At 42.2% G+C, this 25,560-nt stretch overlaps 1 protein-coding gene and 1 pseudogene across 2 annotated transcripts in view; both read left to right on the top strand.

Annotated features, from left to right (window-relative positions):
* The first annotated feature begins 285 nt into the window (after nt 1-285).
* On the top strand, nt 286-427 carry LOC113831211 (annotated as a pseudogene).
* Nucleotides 428-15,480: 15,053 nt separating this feature from the next.
* Nucleotides 15,481-25,560, top strand: part of Ipo7 (importin 7) — a 41,879-nt gene continuing 31,799 nt past the window's right edge. Inside the window, exon 1 of one of the 2 annotated variants that reach the window (XM_027410067.2) lies at nt 15,481-15,711. In XM_027410067.2, the coding sequence (XP_027265868.1) occupies nt 15,628-15,711 (84 nt within the window). In that variant the 5' untranslated portion in view covers nt 15,481-15,627. The remainder of the gene's footprint in view (nt 15,712-25,560) is intronic. The other variant, XM_027410066.2, reaches the window with a different exon arrangement.

Raw genomic sequence — 25,560 nt, 5'->3', positions numbered from 1 at the left:
TCGCGCACCTGGTGTTCCTAGACCTCCGCTGTCCCTGTGACTCATCACTGGAGCTGAGAACCGAATCAAGAGTCACGAAGTGGTGCAAGCTGCAAACACTGTAAGCGGCCTTAGTGTCTTGTGGTAAAAGAAACTCAGTGCAGTCCAGCTACTCGGCCAGGCGCAGAACCTTTGAGATCCTAGCATCCAGAAAGTGGTGGAGAAGGATCAGGAGTTCAAGGCAGCTTGAGCTGGGAGAGACTAAAAAAATCAGAAGGCTTCCAAGACTGTTTAGATGAAGATCAGACACTTACCTTTGCAGGCAAGATACCGAGATCACGAAGATGGTTTTCCAAGAGCGAGGTTTATTGGTTGCATTCCGGATGTGCTGGTCCCAAATGCGAGGAAACTCGACTGCATAATCTGTGATAATGGGGGACTGCCCCCGGAATAAAACAAAAAAAACAAAAACACACTCGCCTAGGACCAAACAAAGTGATTTCATTTCATTTGTTCCAAAATACAATAAAGAATAATAATAATTAAAGCACACACACAAAAACAAGTTTGTTTAATTTTTTAAAAATTTCCGCAATCTCAGCATCTGGAAGGCCTAAGCAGGAGACTTGCCACAAGGTCAAAGCTACAGATGAGACCCTGTCTGAAAGAACAAAAATAAAAGTATCAGGGTATATATTCCCATCACCACCCAGGAGGCAGAAGAAGCAGGAAGATAATAATGGATTACATTATTGAGATACCAATTAAAAAAAATTTTTTTTCTTTTTTTGATTTTTTGAGACAGGGTTTCTCTGTGGCTTTGGAGGCTGTCCTGGAACTAGCTCTTGCAGACTAGGCTGGTCTCGAACTCACAGAGATCCGCCTGCCTCTGCCTCTCGAGTGTTGGGATTAAAGGCGTGCGCCACCAACGTCCGGCCCTTTTCTTGCAATTCTTAAAGTCACCTATTTTTTTTTTTAATTTTATTTATGCCAGGCGTTGGTGGCACACGCCTTTAACCCCAGCACTCAAGAGGCAGAGGCAGGCGGATCTCTGTGAGTTCGAGACCAGCCTGGTCCTCAGAGGTATTTCCAGGACAGCCTCCAAAGCCACAGAGAAACCCTGTCTCGAAAAACCAAAAAAAAAAAAAAAAAAAAAAAAAAAACCTACATAATCCACCAAACACACACACACACACACACACACACACACACACACACACACACACACACACACACACACAGGGTTTCTCTGTGTAACAGCTCTGGCTGTCTGGAACTCACAGAGAACCACCTGCCTCTGCCTCCCAGTGCTGGGATTAAAGGCGTAGGTCACCACCACTTGACTGCACAAAGTTGTTGTGTGCACTAAATTTGTGAGTGCTTAGAATGCTGTAGGTAATGAATTAAAAATTTTTACTTATAGCCAGGCAGTAGTGGCACACGCCTTTAATTCCAGCATTTGGGAGGATCTCAGTGAGTTTAAGGCCAGCATAGTCTATAAAGTGAGTTTCGGGACAGCCAGGACTATTACACAAAGAAACCCTGTCTCAGAAAACAAAACAAAACAAAAACAACAGCAACAATACAAGTTTCACTTATAAACAGATATTGTCTTTTTGCTATTGAAGAGAATATGGCTGTGCCGTGAATCAGTTTTTATTTGCTTATCAATTTGCTTTTCTCTTGGTTTAGTTTGGTTTCATGAGGTGGAATCAGGCCCAGACTAGCCTTGAATTTGCTATGTAGCTGGGGATAATCTTGAAGTCTTTAAAAATATATTTTTTATCCTATGTGTGTGTACCTGAGTGTTAAGTATGCATACCACATACATGTAGGAGCCCTTGGAGGAGGTCAGAACAGGGCATTAGAACCTTGGAACTGGAATTACAGTTTGCTGTGAGCCACTATTTGGGTGCTCAGAATTTAATTCGGGTTTTCTGTAAGAGTAATAGCTACTCTTAGCCACTGGGCTATATCTCCAGGCCCAACCTTGAACTCTCTTTTTTTGTTTTTTTTTTTTGGGGGGGGAGGGTTGTTGTTGTTGTTGTTGTTTTGTTTTGTTTTCCAAGACAGGATTTCTCTGTGTAGCTTTAGAGGCTGTCCTGGAATTCATTTCTCAGACAGGAATGCAGCTCCAGGGTAGAGCTCTCTCCACGAATTCCTGAGGCTCAAAGTTCAATTCTCTTCAACCCCCAAATGCTAGGATTACAGGCATGCATCTCCATGCCCAGTTTTCTGTAATTCTGGTGAGAGAACTCCAGGCTTTGAACATGCTAGGACACCACTCAACCTACTAAGCTACATCTTCGACCCACAGCACAGAACTCTGTTACCTTTGACATATCCAGTTGACCTTATCAAGCCGCTTCATAGTCTGTCCCAGAGGCTTGTTCAATAGGAATGACAATAATTAACCAGTAGAATCAAATTTTCTCTTTCAAATATTGAATTTGAGACCTAGATAATAAGTAGTTAATAACAGTCAGAAACTAGAGGGTACACAGAAAATGCTCTGACTAGAAGCAATGACACAGCAGAAGCCAGAAGCAAGCCGACGGCAGTCTTTAGTATTCAGAAGTATATAGAGAAGTTAAACAGGATCATTGGATACAGACACAGCCCAGAAAAGCATCCAGACAACATACTTGATTTTCTAGGCTACCTGGGACCTTATACAGCCTCTCAGGTCCCAGACTGAATTTAATACCCTTCAAAGCCTTAATCTGCATGACTGAAATTCTTCTTCTTTTCCCACATAGCCTTGGAATAAATCACTGTCATCTTAAGTAATGTAATCTTTGTAACCAAAGATGCTAGCTATTGTATTCTCCAAATCAGTCTTTCCCCTTTCTGTACATTCATTATCTCCTCCACTTGGACTTTTCTGCCTGTGAAGTACTCCCGGTACTGTCATGTTTCAGAGTCCAGAGCCCAGTTCATATGCTTCCTCCTCCACCCTGCCATCCCTGATATGTTAGCTACAAGTAATGACTCCCTTGTTCCTCAGAGGCCCTCCTTTTCTTTCTCTTCCTCTTCTCCTCCCCATTACACCCCTCTTTGTATTCTCTCCTCTTTCTTGTTTCTGAGACAGGGACTTATTCCAATTCATTATCCTCCTGCTTCAACCTCTTGGGTCCAATCACTAAAGGCATGTACCATTACAACCAGCATGAATACTCTGGCTCTCTCTCTCCTCTCCCTAACACTGGGTTTATGGTATCCTGCCTCCACCTCCTGCAATTTACCATAGCTACCCTAGCTAACCATGACTTTGAACTTCTTATCTTTTTGCCTCTACCTCACAAGTGTTTGAATTACAGAAGTGAAACACCATGCCTAGTTTTATAGGGATCCAAACTGTGTTATTTCTCTTTAAGACAAAGCTCCACATCCTGCACAGCTTGGTCTTAGAAATCTGGAGCTGGGTGATGGTGTCACACACACCTTTAATCCCAGCACTCAGGAGGCAGAGGCTGGCAGATCTCTGTGAATTTGAGGCCAGTCTGGTTGGGGCAATCAGGAAATGAAGAAAGAACAGACACACAGACACATGTACAGAAAAGCTGGGGTCAGGTGACATGAACTATACAACAACCCAGACCCTCAACATGTTCATCCTTTTTAAAGTATTATATTGAGACAAAGTCTTACATGTAGATCAGGCCAGCCTTGAACTCATAAAGATATTCCTGCCTCTGCCTCCCAGATGCTGGGATTAAAGGTTTGTACCAGAACTCTTGGCTAAGGTACACAATTTTAATCCCAGCACTTGGAGGCAGAGGCAGGTTGATCTTTGAGTATGAAGCCAGCCTGCTCTACAGAGTGAGTTCCAGGACAGCCAAAGCTACACAGAAAAAAAACCTGTCTCAAAAACAAACAAAAATTACTTGACATACATAATTTTTTTTTCCTTCCTTAAAGATAAAATCGATTTTGAATGTTAATGATATGTGTTGGAACTGGTATGCTGACCCTGCGCCCCCTGACAATGAGTGGGGCATGCAGCATTCAGGGAGATACTTAGGCAGCTCAAAGGGCCCTGTGTTGCCTGGTCACTTCATGGCTCCTCAGGGGGCTGCTTAAGATCTCAGTACGCATGCTCGAGCTACCCCTTTTAAGTGAGCATCTCCACATGGTCGGCCCTTCCTCTCTTTGTTCCCTTTCTCTTATTCTCAGGCTCTCGTACTCTTACACACTCTCTCTCTCTCTTACCTTCCTGTCTTCTACTCTTAACCGCGTCTTCTCTTTCCGGTGGTCGATCACTAATTCTATTCTCTTCTTCACTTCTCTCACTTGCCTTCCTATCTCTCTGCTCTCACTCTCTCTGTCTCTCTCCTCTCCAGCTCTCCCCGGCCCCCACTTGTAATAAACTATGATTAACGCATCTCTCATTCTCACGTCTCATCTTGCGCCTTTTCTAATTTTTAAACTTTTACAAGATCACAACAATATGGATATGCTTGTTTATTTGTACATAAAAATTAATTTTGGGTTGATTATTTAACACTAAAGCACAAATAGCATCTTCAACATTTTTCAAAGATGATCAATATTTTTTTTTGGGGGGACAAGGCTTATTTTTTTGTTTTGTTTTTCGAGACAGGGTTTCTCTGTGTAGCTTTGGAGGCTGTCCTGGAACTCTCTCTCTGTTGCCCAGGCTAGTCTCGAACTCACAGAGATCCACCTGCCTCTGCCTCCCGAGTGCTGGGATTAAAGGCGTGCGCCACCAATGCCCGGCTATGGACAAGGTTTCTTTGTGTGACTTTGGAGCTTGACCTGGTACTCGCTCTGTAGAGCGGGCAGGCTGGCCTCGAACTCACAGAAATCAATCTGCCTGTCTCTACTCCTGAGTGCTGTGATTAAAGGAGTGCTTTACCACTGCCAGGCCATTGAATGATATTTTTTCTTCTTTTTTTTTTTTTCTTCTTTTTCGAGACAGGGTTTCTCTGTGGCTCTGGAGGCTGTCCAGGAACTAGCTCTTGTAGACCAGGCTGGTCTCTAACTCAGAGAGATCTGTCTGCCTCTGCCTCCCGAGTGCTGGGATTAAAGGCATGTGCCACCACCACCCGGCTCCCATTTCTCACTATGTACATAAATGATAGAGGACTTGGGTGTTTATGGCTCCTGCTCCAGCTAGTCTGCTGTTTTTAGTATTCTGAACCAGTATGATGTCCTGTACAATGTTAAGAGATCAAGGTTACTGAAGACCATTTAATGACCATGCACAAGAAAGTTAAAACAGCCTTGGGGCTGGGGTATATACAGCACAATCATAGATCACTTGTCTAGCATGCACATTTAAATCCCAGTATTGCATTTAAACAAACAAAATAGATTTGGGGCAAATAGCAACGGATAGGAGACAGTGCAAAGTAATGCTCTGTTGGTTTGGTTTGGGTTTTAGTTTTGGTTTCAGAGCCAGTGTCTCTACAGGTAGCGCAAGTTATCTTTGAACTTCCAATGCTGCTTATGCTTCAGCCTCCTCAGTCCTGGGATTGTAGGCTCATGCTACCATGCACAGCTGACAAGTTGCCTTTGATTCTTATTTTCTACATAGTTGTACAATTGCTGGAAGCTGTGCTCATATGCTGCCTGTGTTCAGACTTCAAAACATTCACTGAAGCAGAGTGTCAAGAATGGCTTTAGATGTGCTCTTGCCAAGAGGTTGAATCCAAGTCACAGATGAGTCATTCCATGTCAATAAGTGTTCTTTGGCATGTATGTTTTCCTGGACACAAATAAATAAAGGTAGATTAAAAAAAAGAAAACTTGAAGGAAGAGAAGGAAAAAGGAGGGAGAGAAAGAGTAAGAAAATGATTTGTAGAAAAGAGACAAAGTTAAGAGCACTGACTGCTCTTCCAGAGACCTGAGTTCAATTACTAGCACCTACATGGCAGCTCACAACTGTCTGTAACTCCAAGATTTGACACCCTCACACAGACATACATGCAGGCAAAATACCAATGTAAGTAAAATAAAAATAAATTATAAAAAAAGGAGAGAGACAAAGTTGTCACTATTTGCAAATTTTGTATGATCATCTATCTGGAAATCATCAGTAGATATCATTAGAAAAAGTAAGATATATTAGCAACTCTTTAAATACAAGATCATTTTCTAAGTTTAATATTTCTGATGTAGCAGCACATGCTTTTTATCCTAGTGCTAGGGAGGTAGAGGGAGGCAGATGTCTATGAATTTGAAGCCAGCCTGGTCTATGCAAAGAGTTCCTCACAGTAAGAACCTATTTCTGGTGGTGGTGCACGCCTTTCATCCCAGCACTTGGGAGGCAGAGGCAGGTGGATCTCTGTGAATTCCAGGCCAGCCTCCAAAGCCACAGAGTGGTGGTAACCACCTTTAATCCCAGCACTTGGGAGGCAGAGGCCAGTCTGGTCTACAGAGTGACTTCTAGGATAGCAAGGACCACACAGAGAAACCCTGTCTTATAAAACAATTATGGGCTAGGCGAAGCCCATAAACAAACAAAAGCCACAAACAAAAAAGAATAGCCTTGGTCATGGTATTTCCTCGCAGCAATAGAACATTGACTAAGACACCAAGGTAGTATCTAGCTTCAATTTGATTATGTATCAGAGGCTAGTCTTAAATCTTTTCCTCTTGTGTCTATCTCCTAAATGCTGGGATTACAGGCATGTACTACCGTGCTACTTGACCCATTTTTAGTTGTTTTTCTTACTGTTGAATTTTAAGAGTTGTTTACATATTTTGAATATCAATCTTTTTTTCCAGTATAGGGCTTGTTTTTAAGCCTCCCTTCACCCCCCACACACAGGGTCTCACTTGGCGTTGAACTCACAGAGATCCAACTGCTTCTGCTGCCTGAGGGCTGGAATTAAAGACATGTGATTTTTTGAATCTCTTAGCAATGTGAGTTTGTTTATTTGTTTGTTGTTTGATTTTTTTTGAGACAGGTTTTCTCTGTATAACAGCTCTGGCTGTCCTGGAACTCACTTTGTATATCAGGCTGGCCTTGAATTCAGAGATACACCTGCCTCTGCTTCAGGAGTGCTGGGATTAAAGGCGTGCACCACCACCACCACCACCTGACCAAGGCCATTCTTACAAGAGAAAACATTTAATTGAGGTTGGCTTACAGTTTCAGAGATTTAGTTCATTATCATCGTGGCATGGAGCATGGCAGCATGCAGGCAGATATGGTGCCAGAGGGCAGGTATGGTGTTGTTCTTTTGCTGCAGTTATATGCTTATACTCACAGGAAAACAGTTATGAGTAGATGAAAACACGACTCAACAAACCCATGTGGAGTTTATTGGAGGAAGGGTTGAGGGGACAAAGGGGAAAGGAGCAGAAGTAGAGGAGAGAGAAAGAGAGAGATAGAGAGGAGAAAGAGGGGATGAAGGGAGAGAGAGAGAACATGTGGAGGTGCTCAATTAAAAGGGGAAGCTTGGGGTGGTGGTGGCGCACGCCTTTGATCCCATCACTCCAGAGGCAGAGGCAGGCAGATCTCTCTGAGTTAGAGACCAGCCTGGTCTACAAGAGCTAGTTCCAGGACAGCCTCCAAGGCTACACAGAGAAACCCTGTCTCGAAAAAGAAACAAACAAATAAAAGGGGAAGCTTGCACATGCATACTGAGTCCTTACGCAGTCCTGTAAGGCGTGACACATAGCTAAGACATGGTCACAAAACACAGGGCCCTTTGAGCTGCCTAAGTATCTGCCTGAATGCCAATATGCATGTCCCACCCATTGTTAGGGGAGCAGGGTTAGCATAATGCTGGGTTCCAACATATGGTGCTAGAGAAGCAGCTGAGAGTTCTACATTCAGATCCTCAGGCAGCAGGAAGAGGAAAACACTAGGCCTGGCTTGGGCTTTTGGAACCTCAAAGCCCACCCTCAGTGACTCACTTCTTCCAACTAATCCTAATACTTTTAAATAGTGCCAATCCTTAATGACTAAGCATTCAGATATAGGAGCCTATGGGGGCCATTCCTATTCAAAGCACCTCAGCTTGGTTACATGAGACCCTGTCTAAAGAAATGGGAGTGGTATGATCTGAATAGATAATTACCAAAAATTTAAGGGTAATATTGTGCTTTGAATATTTACTTCCCCCTAAATAAATGTTGTTATTTAAATCATATTACATTTCACTTATTTATTTATTTATTTATTTATTGTGTGTGTGTGTGTGTGTGTGTGTGTGTCTGTGTCTGTATGCATGCATGTACATTCATTAAGTCTGAGGATGACTTGGAATAATTAGGTTTCTCTTTTTACCATGTGGAGCCTGGAGACTGAACTCAGGCCATCAGTTTGGTGACAAACACCTTACTAACTAAGCCATCTCACTGGCCCTTATTATTATTCCTTTCTATCATCATAATCGCTATTATTTGAACTAGATTATTACCTGCTATTTTGGAGCAGTGACCCCAGTGATAATGTGAGGGTTGACTTGGAAGGAATTGATGGACTTGTAGATAAACTATATGAAAGGGCTTTGTAGCACAGGGGAGAGATAAGCACACAGGTGTTGCCAAACGCAGTATTTCAGGAGGTAAATTCATGGGTATTGTGTGTGTGTTCTTGTATATGTGGGTCTGTGCATGCACTTATGTGTGCTGAATGTGGAGGCCTGAAGTTGATGTTGTGAGTCCTCCTTAACTTTCCTCTACTTTTGTTTATCAATGGAGAGTTTCTCATTGAATCTAGATCTCTGAGCTTCTAGCTAGCCTGCTTGCTCAGGGTTCAGGAGGCTGTCACACCTACCTTGCTTTTTTTTTTTTTTTTTTTTTTTTTTTTTTTTGAGACAGGGTTTCTCTGTGTAGTTTTTAAGCCTATCCTGTCACTCACTCTGTGGACCAGGTTGGCCTCAAACTCACAGAGTTTGAGGCCTGCCTCTGTCTCCCAAATGCTGGGATTGCACTACCCTTGGGTGCACTTTTGAGGCCAGCCTGGTCTACAGAGCAAGTGCCAGGATAGGCTCCAAAGCTACACAGAGAAACCCTGTCTCGAAGGAAAAAAAAGTATGCCCATCCTTTGGGTCAAGCCTTTAATCCTAGCACTGGGGAGACAGAGGCAGATGGATCTCTGTGAGTTTGAGACCAGCCTGGTCTACAAGAGCTAGTTCCAGGACAGCCTCCAAAGCCACAGAGAAATCCTGCCTCGGAGGGAAAGAAAGAAAGAAAGAAAGAAAGAAAGAAAGAAAGAAAGAAAGAAAGAAAGAAAAGAAGGAAGGAAGGAAAGGAAGGAAGGAAGAAGGAAGGAAGAAAGAGGTGTGCATCACCACCCCAGCTTCCCATCTTGTTTTTATGTGGGTACTGGGGATCCAAACTCTGGTCCTCATGCTTGCTTAGTAGGTGCTTTACCTATTGAGTCATTTCCCTTCATACATCTTCCCGGTATCCCTTCAAGTCCTTTTGGCTCTGGTTGTAGAGACTAATCTGTGCAGTCTGCCAACTACCTACCCATTTCACATCTGTGTTTATATCAGCCATCCTGCTCCAAGATGTCTGTGTTGTACATCTCTTGATTCTTGTGGCTCTGTTGGTGATCTTAGCATGTAGTAGTCCGGAGGTGTCTGGGCAGGTTTAAGCCCAGTGTTTGTTCCTGCCTCTGTGTCTGTCCCAATGTGTGTCAGTTTCTGTCTGTGAGTAGTGTGACTGTATTTATTGAACAATATAGAAAGCATCACATGGGGAAGGAAAGGGATACTTCACAGAAAAATTTAATAGAATTTTACAAGGGATTAAGTCAATGGCTCCAGCTAATTTCAACTTACCTGATAATGAATATCATTGTTTTTTTAATCAAATGAACAACACTGTTTTTTAAACCAATACCCATAAATAGTTGCTTTCAATCCTTATGTTAGATTTTACAGTTTCTTTCAATTTCTGCATTTGCTGCTTTCATGAAATGGTACACATGTATTAACTAGGTCAGGGGCTTGGTAGAGTACATAACTGAAGATTGAGGCTATTCATTAGCTTAGGTTGTAAAAGTTGATTACATGAGAATTCCAAGACAAGTAAGGTTGGTTGTTACATTGTTCTCTTAAGGCAGGTTAAACAGTTTGAGTACAAGGTAAGTATGTTAGTCAGGGTTCTCTAGAGGAACAGAACTTAAAGAATGATTCTCTCTCTCTCTCCCTCTCTCTCTTTCTCTTTCTCTCCCTCTCAGACAAAGGTGGGGAAGGATTTATCAGGATGTCTTATGGTCTGACTATTCCAACAATGGCTTTCTACCAATAGAATGTCCAAGAATCCAGTATTTGCTTAGTCCATTATGCTGGATGTCTCAGCTGATCTTCAGTATATTCCGGAATCCCAAAGGAGGCTCTAATTCCAGTGAAGGAATGAAATAACCGACAAAGGCAAGAAGGCACAGAGGGCGCCCAAGCTAGCCTCCTCCTTCCATGTCCTTTACATAGGTTTCCAGCAGTGTGTGGTCCTGATTAAAGGTGGGTCTTTCCACTTCAAAAGATCTGGATTAAAGGTGGATCTTCTGATAAGAAAATATGAAAATTGCCTAGCAGTAATGGCTCATGACTTCAATTCCAGCACTTTGGAGGCACAGGCAGGCAGATCTCTGTGAGTTTGAGGCCAGCCAAGTCTTCAAAGCAAGATCCAGGACAGCCAGGACTGTTACACAGAAAAACCCAGTCTCAAAAACCAAAATAAATAAAGCCCAACAGTGGATCTTCCAACCTCAAAGATCTAGATTAGAAGTGGGTCTTCCAACTTCAAATTATTTAAGAAAAAATCCCAGTCAGGTGGTTGTGGCACATGCCTTTCATCCTAGTCCTTGTGAGGAAGAGGCAGGTGGAACTCTGCATTTGAGGCCAGCCCGAGTTCCAGGACAGATAAGGCTGTTACATAGAGAAAGCCTGTCTCAAAAAATCAAAAGAGAAAGAAAAATAATACCTCCCAGGTGTGCCCAGTCATTCTGGTTTTATTTAATTCCAGATGCAGTCAAGTTGAGAACCAACTAGCTTTCACAGTAGCCTAGCAGTCTTAAGTTTTACATGACTTCAAAGTGTTATTATTAACTCTGGCTGTAAGGTCCAGCAAAATTCCAGTCTCTTAGGATAGCAGAGATATTTTCAGAGTATTGTATGCTGACCATACTGGACTATGTAGTGAATTTGAGGTCAGCCTGGAGTACATGAGACTGCCTCAAAAGCCAGGGCTGGAAGCCATGGCCCACATCTTTAATCCTAGCACTCCTGAAGCAGATATTGGTGGGTCTCTGAGTTCCAGACAGTTTAGCTGATCTTAGAAATGAGTTCCAGGACAGTCAAGGCTATACAGAAAAACTGGGGGGGGGGGGGGGGGAAGCAAAACAAAACAAAAAAAGACAAGAAAGAAAAAAGACAAAAACAAAACAAACAGACGACAACAACAAAAACAGGGCTAGACATGTGTATGGCTCAGTAGCTAAGAGCACTGGTTGAAATTGAAAACCCAAGTTCAATTCTCAGCATCCACAACCATCTCTAACTCTGGTCCTAAGGTATCTGATGCCTTCTTCTCTGGCCCCATCAAGCACTGAGTGCACATGGTGTGTAGACATACATGTCGGCCAAAACACTCATACACATAAAATAATAAACAAAAACCACTCAACCACCACAAACAAAACAACAAAAGGTGTGGGGGAAGGAAGGAAAAAACAAATGAAAAGTATCAAATCCTCAGTCTCACTCTTTTTTCTGGGAGATGGGGTACCCTGATTTCATCTTTTCTTTCTATTATTATTATTATTATTATTATTATTATTATTATTATTATTTTGGTTTTTCGAGACAGGGTTTGTCTGTATAGCTTTGGAGCCTATCCTGGCACTCGCTCTGGAGACCAGGCTGGCCTTGAACTCACAGAGATCCGTCTGGCTCTGCCTCCCGTGTGTTGGGATTGAAGGGGTACGCCACCAACGCCGAACTCTTTTTTTTTAGTCGATAGTTTCTCTATAGAGTCCTGGCTGTTCTGAACTCCCTGTGAAGATCAGGCTGACTTCAAGTTCTCAGGAATTTTCATGCCGCTACATCGTGAGTGCTAGGACTAAAGATGTGCACCATCTTTGATTTCATATTCTTCACCCCCCCCCTTTTTTTTTTCCTGAGACAGAAGTTTTTATGTGTAGAACTGGCTGTTCTGGAACTCCATATGTCTAGACTATGCTGACCTCTTCACAGAGCTCTGCCTCACAGAGTTCTGTATTTTCTTCTCTTTTCCTTTCTTTCTTTCTTTTTGTTTTTGTTTTGTTTTTTCAGGACAGGGTTTCTCTGTAGTTCTGGAGCCTGTCCAGGAACTTACTCCTTAGACCAGGCTGGCCTCTCACTCACAGAGATCTGTCTGCCTCTGCCTCCTGAGTGCTGTACCACCACTGCCCAGCCTGGTTCTGTATTTTCTTGCCAGAGATTTCTGAGTGTAGAAACTAAAGCTACCTCAAATATATTCTTAAGTTTTTTTCTCTTGAGTCTTCCTGTTGTATTGGATTTCTGCATCAGAGTGTTATGCAAAGTAAGTACATCTCTCCCACTTAGGCATAGAAAGGAAAATTTTCCATTTTAAGTAAAATATCTGATTTTATAAGTTCTCTTTTTTGACTGTCCTTGTTAAAAGAAAACTTAAGTAGAAAAAAGAAAAGATTATATACCTTTCCATAGTAGCTTTAGAGTTTCTTGCTTGAAAACAAAGGAAGGTAGTAATTGAATAACTCCTAGAGTTTTCAGGAGTAATAGGACAGGGGCCATGAACTGTCTCTAGATACAGTAACTTTTTACCAAGCCCAATCACCTGACTGTAATCTTTAGTCCTACATTGTGGAAAAAGAGAATTGACTCCCACAAGTTGTTCTTTGACCTCTGCACACACATTGTGGCACACACAAGTGCGAACACACACACACAAATAAAATAAATGTAATAAAAAGTTGATGAGCTGGGCTAGGAACAAAGTTTTGTGATAGAGAGTTTGTATAGCTTGCTCAAAGTTCTGGATTCAGTCCTGAACAATATATTATTAATTTTTAAAAATAAAAATAGGAAAGCCTGGCAGTGGTGGTACATGACTTTAATACCAGAACTCAGGAGGCAGAGGCAGGCTGATCTCTGTGAGTTCCAGGTTAAGTCTGGTCTACAGAGTGAATTCAAGGATAACCAAACCTACACAGAGAAATCCTGTCAAAACAAAACAAAACAACAAAAAATAAAAATACAGCTGGACATGGTGGTGTTTATTTTTAATCCCAATGCTCAGGAGTGTTGTGAGATATTTGTACAGTGTATGAAGGTGCATTACTGTGATTGGTGAAATGACCAATAGCTAGGAGGAGGTATAGGCATGATTTCTGAACAGAGAGAAAAAGAGTAGGAGGAACCTAGGCGATTCAAAGGTGCCAGGAGACAGGGAGAGGAAACAGGAGGTGCAAGATTAATAATATAAATGGATTAATTTGTTATAAGAGATGGTTATGAAAAAGCCTAAGCTAAAGACGGAGCTTTCATAATTAATAAGAAGTCTCCATGTCATTATTTGGAAGTTGGCTGGCAGAACTGAAAAAGACTAGTTACCCAAGAGGCAGAGGCAGGTAGATACCTACACAGTAAGGCCCTATCTAAACAAATAAATAAAAATAAGGCACCTAGGGAGATGACTTGGTGGCTAAGAATGTGTGCTGCTCTTACAGAGAATCTGAATTCAGTTCCCAGCACCCATGTCAGGCAGCTAACAACCGCCCTTAATTCCCAATCCAGGTGCTCCATCACCCTCTTCTGGATGCTGAGGGAGCCACACTCATGTGCATGTGCCTGCTACCCCACCCCCAGGTTGGGAGGTGTAGCTTACTTGATAAAGTGCTTGCTAAGGAGGTGCAAAAATTTTATCCCTAAAACCGAATAAATTGATTGTTATGGTTGTATCAGTTTCTTTCCTGTTGCTGTGATGAAAGACCAGGAAGAAGGCAACTTAAGGAAGAAAGTTTGTTTTGGCTGTTGCTTTCTGAGGGATGGGTCCATGGCAGAGCAGAGGCTTGGTAGCTAGAGGAGGAAGCTGAGTATATAGGCGGAGCTTTCCTGTCCCAGCAGCCTGCTCCCATATTACCACACAGAGGTTAGCTCAGACTTGTTACTAACTAACTCTTGTGTTACAGGAATTCTGTCACTGATCCTGCTAGCCAATTGAGAGGAGTGTTTTGGTCCAAGAGGCAAGGTTTTCTTAGAGATGGATATGACCTAGAGAAGAGGAGTGCTTAGGCCTGTGATACAGATCTTTGTTCTTTAATACTTGTGCCCACATTGGGGTGCCAGATGTTGTATGATCTCTTTACATTTATTTATTTATTTATTTATTTATTTAATTTATTTTTCTTTTGGTTTTTTGAGGCAGGGTTTCTCTGTGTAGCTTTGCAACCTATCCTGGCACTCACTCTGGAGACCAGGCTGGCCTCGAACTCACAGAGATACGCCTGCCTCTGCCTCCTGAGTGCTGGGATTAAAGGCATGTGCCACCAACGCCTGGCACATCTGCTCTTATTTAAGAGAGATTCGCCTGCCTCTGCCTCCCGTGTGTTGGGATTAAAGGCGTGCACCACCAATGCCCGGCTCTATTTTACCTTTTTGTTTTTGTACTATATTCCCTTTTTTCTTTCAGAAAGAGATCTTTGAATTTAACTTTTTAATTTTTTTTCTGACCATTACCAATGACAACTTTTAATCAGCCCCCTCCCCTAAATGATAATAAACATCCATAACCCATTTTTTTGGTGGTGGGGATGTGGGCATTGTTCTCTAGACTACTTTCTGTTTCTTGGGGGTGCTGACATCTTTGAGAAAATCATGATAATTGTTAAGTCTTGGCTGGAGACAAACTTGGCTGTAATTCCAGCACTTTGAAAATAGAGCTAGAAGACCAGAAGTTTAAGGTCATCCATCCATACTGATAGATGTAAATTCAGCCTGGACTACATGAGAACTTGTTTTAAAAATAAATAGCAAAGCCGGGTGTTGGTGACACATGCCTTTAATCCCAGCCTTTAATACCAGGACTCAGGAGGCAGAGGCAGGCGGATCTCTGTGAGTTTGAGGCCAGCTTGGGCTACAGAGTGAAACTCTGTCTGGAAAACAAAAATCAAAACAAAACAACAAAAACAATACATCTCAAATTATTTTTCATAAAGTTCCATTTGGGAGGCTGAGGCAGTGGCAAGTTCAGGTCAGCTTTGGCTACAAAGAAAGCATCGTCTAGAAAAACAAAACAGAAGTTTCTTTTAATTATACAGTAACAACGGACTGCATCACACATTGCTTGATGTCCTCTAGGAATAACATATAAATCTTTGTAAGTGCTTTACTTCTCTTTCAGTGTAATTTGAACGTTTTCTCTTTCAATAGCTGGACTATTCTGTGGGAGCCAGCCACGTGGGCCGTGCCTGCGTTTGCGGACTACATCTCCCAAGGTGCTCTGCGGGTACGCTGACAGGAAGTGGCCGGAGCATCTCCCGCCTCCACGCCGAGGCGAGAAGGTTCTATCCGGGGCCTTGGCGCTTCTCTTTCCTTTCGCGCCGGTTGCCGCTGCGGATCGCGGCCGGTCCATGTGCGCAGTGAGTGGCGCTATTTCTGGCTCAGTAGCACCGGTGTCCCGGGTTTGGCGGATCGCGCGGCAATGGATCCTAACACCATCATCGAGGCCCTACGGGGCACCATGGACCCAGCCCTGCGCGAGGCCGCGGAGCGCCAGCTCAATGAAGTAAGGACGGACGGCTAGCGGCTGCTGCTGGCTGGTGGACCGGCAGGCCGAGCCTTCCGGCCTGGCCGGGAGCCTCGGACCGAGTCGCCGACAGGTCCATTTGGAGGGGTGGGGCGGAGATCTGCCCTCCGTGCCAGCCTCGGGTGTCTCGCTGTGGGGCTCCGGCGCCAGGCCGCCTCTCAGACGGCTCCCGAATGGGCCTCTGACTGCGGTCTGGGCTTGAGGAGCCGGCCGGGCTAGGCGGGCGTGACGGTCTGGACACATGGCCGGCTGGGGTGGCCCGCCGCCCTCTGGCTCACTCCCAGCTCTTTCCTTGCTCCCGGGAGGAGGCGAAACTCACTGGGAGGGTGTACAGACGTGTCTCAGACCAGTCTCGCCGGCGCCGGGAATCCCGAGGGTCCTGGGAAGGCTAGCTGGTCCACTGGGTGCTGCGCTGTCAGCCTTGTCTCGGCTCTGGGCAGATCAGTGACCTGTCTGTCGGGCACAACTTAGTTCTCGCCAGCGAGCTGCTAGGGACAGATTTCAGATGTAAGCCTGCGCCTCTTTGGTAGGGCTGGGGTAGTGCGGGTTCCACAGTGCGTTCCCCGCTCTCGTACTGTCTGTCATAGTGCCACAGTTGGGAGGCGGAATGATGTAGTGGAAGGGTCAGAAGAAGTGCGACCTTCTAGGTATAGTTCCTTCACTGATATCTGGAGTGACCTTGGGGCAAGTCCCTTAACCTTTCCTGATCCTGAGTTTTACTCATTCATGGAATTAGGCCTCAGGGTTGCTGCGATGGTCAAGTGAGATAATGGAAATCGCCTATGGTTCTTTCATAATTTGCGGAGAGTTGGTTTCTCTCCCACGTGTTTTCGTGAGTTCCCCTTGGAAAACAGTAGTGTTACATGAGTATTCTACTGTACTAATTTATTGCATATCATTCTTTGTTTTTGAACTTTGCAGTTTTATGTATTAGTAAGAATTCAGGAGGTTCATAAGAACTCTCTAATAGTAACTGCCTCTTGGCATACCACTGAATCTCTGACGTTTTGTGTGTGTGTGTGTGTGTGTGTGTGTGTGTGTGTGTGTGTGTGTGTGTGTGTGTGTTTGTGTCTGTGTGTATTAATGTAAAAAGAAACCTTTGTTTAAAGATTTTAAAGCATTGACTTACTGGGAAACTAATTGAGCATCTAAAGTTTACAGTGCTGTGCTAGATATTCCTGCCCTCAAGGAATTTACACTTCTACAAAACCAATAAATTAATTGCATTATTTCAAAATGAAAAGGTAAGTCTCTTATATGTAAATGAGGCCATCATTCTAAATGGTCATAGTGCAATCAAATTTTTAGACCCAAAGTCATCTTGGCAAGAGCTTACATTGGAATTTAAAATGATAAGGTAAAACAAATTGTTCTTTTAAAATGTTATTAAATCACACAAGGAGTTAGGGGTCATTTGTTCTGCTTTAGATGGACCTTCCTTATAATGACTATTATTTTGCTTATGAATTACTAGTATGTGTAGTAGTCTAGAAAACCAAGCTTTGTGTAGTGGCTCACACCTATAATCCTAGCACTTGGCTTGAGGCAGGGTGATTGCCTAGGAGTATGAACCCTTCTTGGGCTACAGAGTTCTTACTCTAAAATAAACCTAGAACATGTGATTTATAAAATTGTTTCTTAAAAGGTTTGATTTCGCTTTCATAAAGATTGGATACTAATGCTTCCAATTTGGAGTTCTGTGAACAGTTAATGTATTTCTAGGTTTTGTTTTGTTTTCAGACAGGGTTTCATTCACTCTTTAGCCCAAGCTTGTCTCATATTCCTGGGTAATCTTTCTGCCTCAGCCTTCCTAGTCCATGTACCAGCACATCCAGTTTGCATGTCTACTTATGTGCACTCACATAATAAAAACTTGGAGAAACTATTTCACAAGTTAGGTTTTAAAAGATAAAGGAATAATCAAAATAGTAATCAGAGCCTTTTTTACTCAGCCATTGATCTGTTCTGGAATGCCTTGGAAGAGTAAACACTGATAATCTATTCTTCCAAAAAAAAAATGTATTATCTGGCCTGTATTTCTGTGATTTTTAGCTCTTTATTTCTTATGTCTTTCAGTTACTACATTGAAATTTTATTTTATTTTATTTTATTTTGAGACAGGGTTTCTCTGTAGCTTTGGAGCACTTGCTCTGGAGACCAGACTGGCCTCGAACTCACAGAGATCCGAATGCCTCTGCCTCCCGAGTGCTGGGATTAAAGGCATGAGCCACCAACGCCTGGCTCTTACATTGAGATTTTTAAGTAATTTGCTAAGGTAACTTTTAGAATATTTCTCTGATTTAGGAAATATTCCAGATAAGTTTTGAAGAATGAGAACAGAACATCTTGCTTTTGAGAGGCTTTTGCTTTCAGTATAGTAAGGTGCACAATTTATCATCCACTCATTAAAGCTCTTTTTGCTCCTTAGACATTAAAAATTGCCCATCGTATTAAAAGATTTTAGATATATGAATGAGTCCCCTCACTGAGGTAATCATTGGCTAAAAACTGTAAATGTCTTCAGCATTCTTATTTTTTGTTTTATTTATTTAATTTTTTTGAGGTGAATGCTTGAGCCTCACTAAGTTCCTGGCTAGTCTGGAATTAGCTCTGTCAACCTGACTGGCCTTGAATGCAAGAAATCTCCCTACCTTTGCCTAGGAGTAAAGGCAAGCACCCACTGTATCCAGCTTTTCAAAGTTTTCAGTTTGAAAATATGATAGTGCTCTTGCTACTGAGCTTGTGTGCTCAGCTTTGAACCTTTTGTCTCTTCAAATGTCTCTTTATCATGGATGACTCCTCAGTTTCCGACTACATACCTTTGTTTTGTAGAGCTTATCTCTCATGAATATCACCTATACTTAAAGGATATTTGAGTTATTTTTTGTATCACATATGACTAAAATTAAAAACATTAGATTAGGAAACTAATGACTGCTTAGGGCTTGTAATTTTTACTTCCTTTTTTTCTGTTTGAAACATGGTCTCTTTGTAGTCTAGGCTGCAGGCACGGGATTACAGGCATGGCTCAACTATACCCAGCCTAGATAGTGTTAGAGAACTAAGTCTGGCAGATTGTTTTCATATGTGCTGATGTCCATATGTTTGCTGTGGCAAATACATATATACATAAATACACGTACATGTAATTAAAAACTGCAAAATTCTGTGGCCGGGCGTTGGTGACGAATGCCTTTAATCCCAGCACTCAGGAGGCAGAGGCAGGCGGATTTCTGTGAGTTCGAGGCCAGCCTGGTCTCCAGAGCAAGTGCCAGGATAGGCTCGAAAGCTACACAGAGAACCCCCCCCCAAAAAAAAAACAACAAAATTCTGTATAGTCTTTCCTACTAGGCAACAATGTACCCTCCAGTGGTCAAGTGTTATGTAAAATGGAATAATATTTATATATTAACCTAAGTACTACTGAGTTTAAATCATTAGACCACTGTAGTTTAAATATTTAATTACCTATAATGTGGAGTACATTGTAAATGCTCTGTAAACAGCTGCTGTACAGTATAGTTTAAGGAAAAAGCAGGGAAGTGGTAATGTAGGCCTTTAAAACCAGAACTTGGGAAGCAGAGGCAGGATCTCTGAGGCCAGCCTGGTCTACAGAGCAAGTTCCAGGACTGCCAGAGGTATACAGGGAACCCTGTCTCAGAAAAAAAAAAGACAAAAAGTTTGTATATATTCAGTACAGATGCATTTTTCTCCCTAAATGTTTTCCATCTACGTACATTAGGTTGAGTTCCAGGCTGTGGAACCTTTTGAGTGCTGGTTTCCTTGTGTGTATAATGAAATAGTATCTGCCATTGTGTTGTATGGTTTGAGGAAGTGGTGTATGTAAAAATCTAGGGAAGTGGCATCAGTAAGTACCCCAAGTTATTTGAACTGAATATGCAACCTGCTGTACAAGTTGAAATGGTTCTTTGGACACTGAGGTCACTATGAGGTAGCATTATTGATAGCACATAACAGACACAGGAAATATTTGTTGAATTCAAGACAGAAGAACCTAAAAGAAGATTCCTTTGGGCTGGAGAGAGGAGAGATGGCTCAGTAGTTAAGAACCCATGTTGCTTTTCCAGAGGATCCAGGCTTGGTTCCCAGGGAATCTGATGCCCTCTTATGACCTCCTCAGGCACTTGGGAGCACATGGTACACATATATGTAGGCAGAATACTCATACACGTATAAAATTCTTTGTAAAGAACACTTACAAGAAACCAACAAAATGTTTATTTTACGTGGGGGTGGGGGTGCATGCCTTACCAGTTTTGTCTACAGAATGAGTTCCAGGACAGCTGATCCTACAAAGAGAAACCCTGTGTTGAGAGGGGGGCGGAGAATTTTATGTGTATGGGTATTTTGACAGTATGCATGTCTATAACAGGTGTGTTCCTGGTATCTTTGGAGGACAGAAGAGGGCATTATATCCTCTAGAACTAGAATTATGAATGGTTGTGAGCTACAATGTAGGTGTTGGGGTTTGAATCCTGGAATCCTCTGGAAGAGTAGCCAATGTTCTTAACCAGTGAGCCATCACTCCAGTCTAGAATACTTTCTTTTTTCCTTTCTTTCTTTCTTTCTTTCTTTCTTTCTTTCTTTCTTCCTTTCTTCCTTTTTTTTTTTTTAAAGAATGCTCATTTTTAAATCTTTAAAATAGCTTTCTGGTCAGGCATTGAAACTCAGCACCCGGGAAGCTGAGGAGGATGAGGAGGATTGTAGTTGCAGTGTTCTTGGTTAGCCTGGGCTAAAAAGTAAAATTCTGTGGGTGGGTGGATGGATGGATGGATACATACATGCATGCATGCATACGGGGACTGGAGAGATGGCTCAGTGGCTAAGAGCACTGACCTGCTTTTCCAGAGGACTCTGGTTCAATTCCCAGTACCCACATGGCAGCTCAGAACTGTCTGTCCCAGGGGATCTGACACCCTCACACAGACATACATGCAGGTATAACACCAAAGCACATGAAGTTTTAAAAAACATAAATTTGTTGTGTATAACTTCACTTGAATGCCATATTTTGGAGACTAATTGATGTGTAGAAGTGTAGTTCCCCCCTCTTCCCGAGACAGGGTTTCTCTGTAACAGCTCTGGTTCTTCTTCTTTTTTTAATTAGGAAAAATTACTATGTTTTTATGTAGTGTATGTGTTATGTATCTGTATATATGTTCATAGGTAGATATAGAAGACAGTTTGTGGGAATGAACATGAGAGTTTAAGCTTTTTTTTTTTTTTTTGAGACAGGGTTTTTCTATGTAACAGCCCTAGCTGTCCGGGAACTTGCTCTGTAGCCCAGACTGGTCTTGAACTCACAGAGATCCACCTGCCTCTGCCTTCCGAGTGCTGGAACTAAAGGTGTGTGCCACCACCACCCGGCCAGTAGACAATATTTAACAAGTATTTAGGTGGGAATCTTGAGTGTTTATATGTGGCAAATAACATTTGGATTGCAGTGGTAGATTTTAGTCTGTAATCCAGGCTGCTTTATATGAGAAAGTAAATGAATTTCATATTGATAAATTTATCTTTATTTTGTGTTTCAAATTTCCTGGGATGATTGCTTCATACAGTTACTTTCACTACTGTGATGCTCGTTTATACTTTTTTTTTTTGAGAGACAGGGTCTCATGTAGTACACGCTGACCTCGAAGTTGCTAGGTAGTTAAGGATAGCCTTGAGCTGATTCTTCTGCCTCAGTTACCCAGAAAATACAAGCCTAATCTAATTTTTTGTTTTTCTTTTTAATTATTTCTTTTTTTCTAGATACAAGTGTATAATTTTTCCCTTCCTTTTTCTCACTCCAAATATACTACCCTCCCATATACCCCTTTTTGATCTTTCAAAACTAATTCATGGCCTCTTTTCTTTTTTCATTAATTGATGTTACAGACATACATTCATAAGTACATAAATTTAATCTACTCAGTCTGTGTAATGTTACTTGTATGTATGTTTTCAGGACTGATCATTTGGTACTGGACAACCTGTTGGTGTGCTCTTCCCTGGAAAGGACTTTTTTCCACTCTTAGCATTCCTTGGTTGCCTGTAGTTCTTTGTGTAGGGTTGAGGCCTCCTGGGGTTTGCTGTTGTCCTTGCTCAGTTTTTTTTGGGGGGGGGGTTGGTTTTGGTTTGGACTCTGCTTTTTGATTGGTTGTGGTTTTTGTAATGGTCTCCACCTGTTGTGAAAAGAAGACTTGTTTGTTTGTTTATTGGTTTCTTAGGGCAGGGTTTCCTTGGGTGACAGCTCTGGCTGTCCTGGAACTCACTTTATAGACCAGACTGACAATGAAAGAGAAGTTTCTTTGAAGCGAAAAAAATACTTATTTGTGAGTATACAGACAAATATTTAGAGTGTAGCTAGGGCTTGTGCTGGTTTAGTAAAGTGGTGGTTGTAGAGGCTCATCCAAGGTTCATGACTTTACTAGACCTAGGTAGTTGGCTGGATTTACAGTACTAAGCATGATTCCCTCTTATGGAGAAGATCTTAAATCCAATTAGAGAGCTGTTGGTTACTGCCAAGATCTGTGTGCCATTATTGTACCCTTAGTGGCCCTAGTAATCATAGTTCATAGGCATCATAGTTGGGTAGGACTGTTGGTCCTTTGGAAGCTTGTATGGTTTCTTTTGGTATCCTGAAAGCTGGTTCTCTGGGAGGAGGCTTTCAGTTCCAGCTCAGGGTCTTCTGGTCCCTGTGTCTTCAGCAACAGGGATTTACCACCACTTCTGGGGGTCGGTAACAGCAGTAGTTTGTGTAATGTTCTGGGATTCTGGCCTGGTGTGGTAGCACATGCTTAATCCCAGCACTAGGGAGACAAAAGAAGGCAGATCTCTTAGTTCAAGGTTAGTCTGGTTTACAGAGTTCCTTCCAGAACCGACAGGGCTACAAAGAGAAACTTTGTCAGGGGTGAAGTGGGATGGGGTGTGTTTTCAGGCCTGGTGTTGGGGTTTTGTTGGATGGTCTTTGGGAGGGAGCCCAGATAAGAGAATTTGGTTTAAATTATATATGTATATTTATACACATACAGCAGCTTTTTTTTAGGTAGTTAATAGTATGATTCCTGGTGTCTTTTTTTCTTCCGAGACAGGGTTTCTATCTGTAGCTTTGGCTGGTGCCTGTCCCAGAACTCTGTAGATCAGGCTGGCCTCAAACTCAGAGATCTGTCTGTCTATGCCTTCTGATGCTGGGACTAAAGGCCTGTGCCACCAACCCCCTGCTTCCTTATGTTTTTGTTTTTATTTTTTTTTAAGATTTCACCAGAAGAGGTTATCAGATCCCATTACGGACAGTTGTTAGCCACCATGTGGTTGCTGGGAATTGAACTCAGGACCTCAGGAAGAGCAGCCAGTGCTCTTAATCTCTGAGCCATCTCTCCAGTCCCCCTTATGTCTTTTTTAGAAATCTTTGTAGGTTTTTTGAGACAGGGTTTCTCTGTGGCTTTGGAGGCTTTTTTTTTTTTTTTTTTTTTTTTTTTTTTTTTTTTTTTTTTTTTTGAAATCTTTACTGTTGTTTTTACCCTCCTCTCCTTTATGTATTTCCCTCCCCACTTTTCTCATTTCTCAGATCAGATAACTTAGATTGTTATTCCCTTCTCTGTTACCTCCTTCCTCCAATAATGGTCCTTTTTTACTTTCCTGGTTTCTGCAGCTACTCCAGTGTATGTCCTCACATCTGAAGATCTGGAGCTAGGAGCCTCATGAAAGAGATCCAGCAATGTTTGCTTTTCTAGTTTCATTCATTTACTAGGCTAGAACCTGGAGAAGGATGCTTGGTTTTTGTTTTATTAAATGTGTGAGGCCCTAGGTTCAATTCCAGTACCCCTTTTGCCCAAGAAAAGAATTGTAAAGGACTTAAAATGTGTTTACTGAAGTTAGTACTTGTGAGGCAGAATTCAGGCCAGCCAGGGCTTTATGATAAACCCTGGTGTGTGTGTGTGTGTGTGTGAGAGAGAGAGAGAGAGAGAGAGAGAGAGAGAGAGAGAGAGAGAGAGAGAGAGAGAGAGAGAGAGAGAGAGATAAGAGTCTTTGATTTTAAAAGGGACAAAGTAATGACCCATTTGTTGCATAATTTGATGTGTCTAGAAATTAATCAGGATCCCTGTTTTTGAGAGAGTTGTCTATGTTTTGAAAACAGCATGCTTGTTTGTAACAGGCAGGATCTAGTCCATGAATACTGGACTGCCCTTGAATTTGAAGTGATCCTCCTGTATTAGTATCCCAAGTTTGAGAATAACAGGTGTGTTTCCTCAAACTTGTTATGTTTTTTTTTTTTTTTTTTTTTTGAGACAGGGTGTTTTTCTGTGTAGCTTTGGAGCTTATCCTGGCACTCGCTCTGGAGACCAGGCTGGTCTCGAACTCACAAAGATCCACCTGCCTCTGCCTCCCGAGTGCTGGGATTAAAGGCGTGCGCCACCAATGCTCGGCATTATGTTGTTTTGAGACAGTATTCTAGACTAGTTTTGGAATGGCCACATGACTGAGAATGACCTTGAACTCCTGGTCCAATCTCTGGCTAATGTTCCACTACACCTAGAAAATTCATAGCATTTCTTTTTTTGTTTTTGCAAACAGAATTTGTCTGTGTAGCCCTGGCTGTCCTGAACTTGCTCTGTAGAACAGGATGGCCTGGAACTCAGAGATCCACCTGCCTCTGCCTCCCTAGAGCTGGATTAAAGGTGTGTACCACCACCACCCAGCTCATAACATTTCCTTTTTTCTTTTTCTTTTATGTACATTGGTATTCTGCCTGCATGGGTGTCTATGTGAGGGAGTCAGATACCCTAGAACAGGTGTTACAAATAAGTGGGAGCTGCCATGTGGAGCTGCCATGTGGATGCTAGGAATTCAGTCTTGGTCTTAACTGCTGAGCCATTGCTCCAGCCCTCATAACATTTATTACCAAGAATACTATTCAGAATTTGGAAGAGAGAAAAACTATGACTACTTTGGCTATGAGACAAGAACTTACTGGCAGCATTGTAAAGATCTTCAGGCTAAACCAATGCTATAAAGTCATCACTTAAAAATTACAAAGAAAAAAATTATAAAAATAGGCTGGAGAGATGGCTTAGGGATTAAGAGCACTGACTGATCTCCAAGGGAATCATGTGACCTCATCTGGCCTCTGGGGGCACAGGGCATACATGCAGGCAAAACCACCATATACATGAAACAATTTAAAAAGAAAATCATCTGTCGAATATAGTAGATGGATATATGTATATATATAAATTCCAGTGGCACCTTAATGATAACTCTAAAGTGAGCTTTTTGATCTCAAGTAATTTCTAAAACAAACCTTCCTTGTTGTAAAGCATGTTCATATTAACTGTTATTTAATGAAAGCAAGATGAATACAGTGAGCTGGGCGGTGGTGGCACATGCCTTTAATCCCAGCACTCAGGAGGCGGAGGCAGGTGGATCTCTGTGAGTTCAAGACCAGCCTGGTCTACAAGAGCTAGTTCCAGGACAGCCTCCAAAGCCACAGAGAAACCCTGTCTCAAAAAACCAAAACAAACAAAAAAAGATGAATACAGTGAAAAGACTGTCTGGTTTTGGTCCTACTACTGTGGTGACTTAAACTACTTAATCTCATTATAGTTCATATTTTTTGTATTATTTTTGTTTTGTTTTGATACAGAGTTTCTCTGTAACAGCTCTGGCTGTCCTGGAACTGTCTGTAGACTAGTCTGGCCTCAAACTCACAGAGGTCTGCCTGCTTCTGCCTCCGAAGTGTGGGAGGTTAAAGATGTGGGCAATCATGCAAGGCTCCAATTGGTTTGTTTTTAAATTGTTTTTATTTTATGTGTATAGTGTACC

This window comes from Cricetulus griseus, chromosome 3 (assembly GCF_003668045.3).
Source record: "Cricetulus griseus strain 17A/GY chromosome 3, alternate assembly CriGri-PICRH-1.0, whole genome shotgun sequence".
Classification (NCBI taxonomy): Eukaryota; Metazoa; Chordata; class Mammalia; order Rodentia; family Cricetidae; genus Cricetulus; species Cricetulus griseus.
The sequence above is the reverse complement of the archived record's forward strand: the minus strand, read 5'-3'. Positions and strand labels throughout refer to the sequence as shown.